General features: G+C 38.4%; 1 protein-coding gene across 7 annotated transcripts in view; it reads left to right on the top strand.

The window, feature by feature from the left end:
* hoxb3a (homeobox B3a) overlaps positions 1 to 4,626 on the top strand; it is a 49,150-nt gene extending 44,524 nt beyond the window's left edge. For all 7 annotated transcript variants that reach the window (XM_055035949.1, XM_055035944.1, XM_055035943.1 and 4 more), the window contains one exon: positions 1,363 to 4,626. In XM_055035949.1, the coding sequence (XP_054891924.1) occupies positions 1,363 to 2,219 (857 nt within the window). In that variant the 3' untranslated portion in view covers positions 2,220 to 4,626. The remainder of the gene's footprint in view (positions 1 to 1,362) is intronic.
* Positions 4,627 to 6,011: the final 1,385 nt, after the last annotated feature.

Genomic DNA, 6,011 nt, shown 5'->3' with positions numbered 1-6,011 from the left:
CACAACTGCAGAGATAGTCTATTCTGTCCATTGGTTTTAATAAACAATGCAGTCAATTCAGAGTCAACAGGCAGGAAAATGTTTTCTAGGAAGTAAAGAACCAACAGTGTTCAAACCATGAACTGAGATCTCAGTGATTTAATTCCCGTTGATCATCTTGTAACCTTGATCATTTGGTGATTTGGTAGATTAATACCAATGCATATCTTTGCATAGCAGATGTGTCTGTTATATTATTTCTATATGTCTAACATTTTTATTCGCTGTAGGTTTATAGTCAGAGTATAAAACATCCACCTGAATGGTAAAATCAGTAAGAAACTAAAAGATGAGTTTAGAAAATAAAAGTAGCCAAAATACTGAAATATTCATAAAAATATGAACTCGCTTCAAGGACATGCTTCTTTCTCCTTGGATTACTTTCTTACCTTTTGCTTTATGTTCCAGGAATATTATTATTCCAAATCCTCATTTTCAAGGAGGAAGTTGTTGAAAATGACACCAGTAAGAATAGCTAAAACAGTCCAGTTAAATTTAACAGTAATATTAAATGCCACATTGTACTTTTTATATTTACTCAACAGAGCTTGATTGTGGAACTCAATTACACATATTTTGTAATTTTAGATTGCAAAGTAATTGTGCAGAAAGGTTCTTAATAAATGTCTTTTAAGTAAGTTAACTTTATTTTTTAGTAAAACTTTGTTTACAGGACTGGTGAATGACACATCCTCACTAAATCACTGGGCTTTAGATTGATAACATCAGAATGATTTTCTTCCAGTTCAAACAGAATACCATTTTTACAACATGGAACACAGAAACTAACAACAAACAATAGTTTTAGTTACATGAAACACCTGAAACAGAGTTTAGATTTTTTTTTTTTTTTTTGTCGAGTCCACCTCAGTGTACCAGTTCCCTTTGCTGCAGCTGCTATTGCTGAGGGGGTTTGTTTCTTTAGCCAAGATGCAATTTAGGTGTTCTCGGCCAGCACCGGCACCTTCATCTTTTAATAACTGCCACTGTTATGAAGTGCTGACAACTAATATGAAGGGGTAATTCAGGCCGCCTGCCCAGGCCCCCCTCTGCTTTATTAAGACTCTGGATGCTTCCAATTTCCTCTGGCATGCAGCCTGGATTTATTCTATTATCTTTACATTTACACACTCTTAATATTTTTTGACTTTTAAATTTTATAATCCATTGAACTTGCTTCCTTTTTCGTGTCGCCCCCCACCCCCCTTTCCTGTTAAAATACATATATCTACTTTATTTTCAATATGTTAAAGAACTGTTTTTAATGTGATTTTACACTTCTCAGACCAGCGCAGTGAGTTTCATATGTTTTTCTCTCCGTAGCATCGGGGAGCACTGAGAGCGGCAGCAGTGGGGAGAAGAGTCCTTCTGGAGGTTCATCTGCATCATCCAAGCGCGCTCGTACAGCGTACACCAGCGCTCAGCTGGTAGAGCTGGAGAAGGAGTTCCACTTCAACAGGTACCTGTGCCGACCCAGGCGTGTGGAAATGGCGAACCTGCTCAATTTGTCCGAACGCCAGATTAAGATCTGGTTCCAGAATCGACGCATGAAGTACAAGAAGGACCAGAAGTCCAAGGGCTTGAGCTCCAGCTCTGGAGGACCATCTCCGGCAGGTTCCCCTCCTCTCACCATGCAGTCCTCTGCCAGCTTCCTGAACTCAATGCATCCAATGGGAGGGGGAGGAGGGGGTCCTGCTTATGAGACCCCCTCCCCACCATCCTTTGGAAAGCTCCACCAGGGAGTGTCTTATTCTATGTCCACTGCCTATTCCAATGTTCCTATGAAGGGCTGCCCTCCTCAGAAATACGGTGCCCCAGATCCAGACTATGGTGATCCCCACCACAGCCTAGTACAGGCCAACAATGCTGGCTATGGGACGCCAACAAACATGCAGGCCAGTCCAGTCTACGTTGGGGGTGGCAGCTATGTGGAGCCCATGGCTGGCTCCGGGCCCTCCATGTACGGCCTAAACCACCTGGGCCCTACGCCGCCCCACCACCAAACCATAGACTACAATGGCGCAGGGCCCATGTCAACTACCAACCAGCACCATGTGGGTGGAGGGGGCCCTCAGGGTCCCTGTGACCCACCCACACACCCAACTTACACCGAGCTGTCAGCACACCACACCTCAACTCAGGGTAGAATCCAAGAAGCACCCAAGCTCACCCATCTGTAGCAAGTTTGGAACAAAATGACAATGCAGGAATTAAAAAATAACAGAAAATGTAACATGACATGACTCACAAAGAGACAAACCAAAATGTGGGGACTACACTGCTGCAGTGGGACAATGGGAGGGGCGAAGCAGGACAGAAAGGTGCCTTCCAGTGGTTTGTGAAATTCTCTCTGCCATAATATGCAAGAAACAGTGTTAAATACCACTACCTTCATTACAACAGCATCACATCTGTTATATTAAGGAAAAACATTCCTTATTGTTTTTGAAAAAACTGTTTGTTTTATTTTAAAAACAGAAAGCTGAAAGTACAACAAAAAAAAATCAGATTTAACTAAGCTTTGGCTGAATATCACTGTGACAATTGGAACCTTGTAATTTATTACAGTAAATTGGGAAACAAAACCCTATAGTTTTTATTATGTCATCTGGCTTTATATTCAGTATTGAATTTTATTTTTCAATTTATTATTCTACCTCTTAAGAAGGAGCATCTACCATAGCAAGAAATATTTCAATATTTCAGTCAGTTATGTTGAGTGTATAAATAAACATCCATGTTCATAGACTTCTGATAGGCACTAGTAGACATTTGTAGCAAATTGCAACAATAGTATAGTGAGCATGGAGTTTAAAAGAGAAATATAATGACCCTTTAAGAGGTACAGCATGGTTTCAAATGTTCCTTTAATGGCAAAATATCCCCCTAAGAAACATATATACACACAGCTCTCCTGTCTGGTAGATGAAATGGTTGCGATTTTAATGGGTTGTTAATGAGGTGGTTAGATTTATTATGCTGACTTCTGTCCCCTGCAGGCAACACGTGTTGTTGTCAGCAGAGCTGAGCTATGTGGACTGATCTGTCTCTCCATCAGTTAGAACTTGAGACAGAGAAAAATATATGGCTCAAGCTGGCAGCACAGAGCTTCCTTTGAGCCTCGTGTTTTATGAAGCACATCACAACCACTGGACAGCTTTCCAGTCACTGTCTTTTCCCCCTGCAGTACCCATCTCTGTCTGTCTAGACCCAATCGTTACTAACCCAATCTCACCTGCTTTCCACCCCACCTTCCCAGCACACACAACCACATAGGCACAGGTACATATTCATCCGTCCCATCACCGTAACAGGGTTTAAGATGAGAACTTAAAGTTGAACTAGCTCCAACAGCCAGACTCTTATTCTAAACTACCTTTTGACAGTTACGTCGGCATACACACACAGCAATACTAAGCTAACTTCCTCTCACTGACACATGTCCAGAAGCAGCTATCCAGCTGCTGACATCTCTAGACAAATATAAGAGGGCACAGAATCTACAATTTTAGTGTCCTTATTTAGCACATCATTGAGACAGGGTAAAAAAAGAAGAGTGGAGAGAACTATTTATTTATGTCTAAAAAAGTCATTGACAATACCCACCTCACCCACAAACTCCCATCCCATTACACACCAATGTGTGAAACCCCATTTCCTCTTGTTTTATTTCGTTCCCACATGTCTTGACTTTTAACATGGAAACAGGGTATATATTTGAACAAAAAATGCATGTCCCACATTTCTGAGCATATGTGTAAAACTTATTTTTAAAACAACTGGATTTATTTTTTCCTCTGTCAGTGAGTAGATTTTAGAAAATACATGTCAGACACTTCCAACTGTTGAACTCGGTGTCTCCAGTGACTGGGCACTGTGGAGTGGATGGGCCGTCCACACTCACTGATAATTAGGAAATAAATCCCTCAAGTTGTTTTTAAAAGCTCAAGATTTACTCAAATGCTGTTTTTACAGCTGGGCATCATTGTTGCACTTAGAGTTTACATTTTGATGGTTAATGGTTAAAAAAAAAAAGATAAAATCTTATTTTGAAGACGGAAGACCGTCCAATCAAAGCGTCTGTCGCTAACGTGTGTTCAATTGAACATTCACATATAAATATTTATTTGTTATAGCCAGTTTAAAAAGAGTTTCGTTTTGTAATAATATTATTTATCCTTTGTGTATTTATATTGAGGAAGAAAATCCTGTACTTTTTTAGTATTTACCTGTAATAAAAGCAACATTGTGTTTCCTCTTGTCCATGTACTGAAGTTACAATTTCAGTTCTTGTATTTTAGAAAAAAATAGATAGTTTTTTTAATTATAATTATTATTATTATTATTATTATTACCCTTTTTATGTTATTATCCTTGTACATAAATGTCTTGGCTTGTACAGGGAAAGACGAGTGTTGGGTTTGGACATCCACCCATAGTCTGAAAATAGAAACAACCTATTAGCAGGAAAGACAAAAAAATTCCTTTTGGAGGAAACATTTTTTTGTCCTTTGTAGTTTCTATTTTTTTTCACTGTTGATAAAGTTGTCTGTCAAACAATTCTTTAATAAAATTTTATGTTACACAGAGCGTTCATTATTTTTTAAGCTAGGTAAAAAAAGAAACTATTGATTCATGAAGCTGATGTATAATCACTAACAAATCAGTACACCACTTCTGTTGTGATTGATGGTCGACGCTTTATTATATTAAATGCCAATCCCCAACTGCTAAGGCAACATGCAAGAACTTTTTACTGAGCTGCAAATGTACCTGTCATATATCCTCAAAGTGAGAATATGCGTGAAACGAGTAAAACCTTATGCCAAAGATTTTTAACATATATTTTAGAGCTCTGTGGAGCAGGACAAAGGAGTTAGTAAAATGAAAAGTTCAGATTTACATCTTTAAAGACTAAGAAGACATTAAGTAAACCTTGATATAGTTTTGGTAAGCTCAGCACTTATCAATGCAAAACAGCAGTTTAGTGGGACTTCTGTTATTTGTGGCGTTTCTCTTATTCTATAGGAAATGAGTGCAGAGTCTTGCAGGCTAACTCAGACAGGCATCCTACAGCTAACTTGGGGCCATGTGATTTGTTTATATCCCTCTTCTTTCTCTCTCACCCACACAAGAAAAGCCTTGAGGCCCACGCCTCGTTCAGGCCACGTGATTTCTCACTCCAACCTCTTTGGCCATGTTTTTTTTTTCTTTGTCACGTGTTCAGAAGCCTGAGACCCGCATAAAAACTTAGGACGTAAATCAAAATCCCATAAATAATGACTGTGCTTCCCTTTACATCTCCTCTGGACTAACAGACAATAAAAACACCAATAAGCAGAGATTGGCTCTAATTTATTGCCTCGTAAAACCAGATGGAGAGCTGAGTCTCCTCAGCACACACTGCTGGGAACAGCAGGGCTGGAGCTGCAAGGCGCTTTAAGCGGCGAACAAGGAAGGAGTCCGGTCTGCTACTCACACATTAAAAATGCAATTTTCTAAACTCAGCTTCAGCATGCTGAACCGGGCAATTTGTCAAAACACTAAAGTGTGATCACCAGTTTGATTTCATTATCGATTTAAAGGAGGAAACAAAACAACAATAAAACCTGCTGTCACGGGATTATGTAAGGTTTGTTTCTGGTATAGTTCGAATGGTTATTCGAAAACAGCATTCCCACCCTAATGCTTGGAGCCATTAAATTATTTAAACAAATATCGACTTATTATTATTATTATTATTATTATTATTATTATTATTATTATTATTATTATTATTATTATTATTATTATTATTATTATTATTATTATTATTATTATTATTATTATATGTAGTTCTAAAAGACTTAAAGTAAAAATGTTTGTAATCATTCTGGGAAAAAAAATCTATTGTTTAAAAATAAATAAATACTAAGTTTACAAATGCCTTTCCTCAGTAGTGTCATGCTCCCTTTCCATCTTTGTCATTAGGG

This window comes from Poeciliopsis prolifica, unplaced genomic scaffold (assembly GCF_027474105.1).
Source record: "Poeciliopsis prolifica strain line A6 unplaced genomic scaffold, Auburn_PproV2 SCAFFOLD010, whole genome shotgun sequence".
Classification (NCBI taxonomy): Eukaryota; Metazoa; Chordata; class Actinopteri; order Cyprinodontiformes; family Poeciliidae; genus Poeciliopsis; species Poeciliopsis prolifica.
This window is presented reverse-complemented; position numbering and strand designations above follow the sequence as displayed.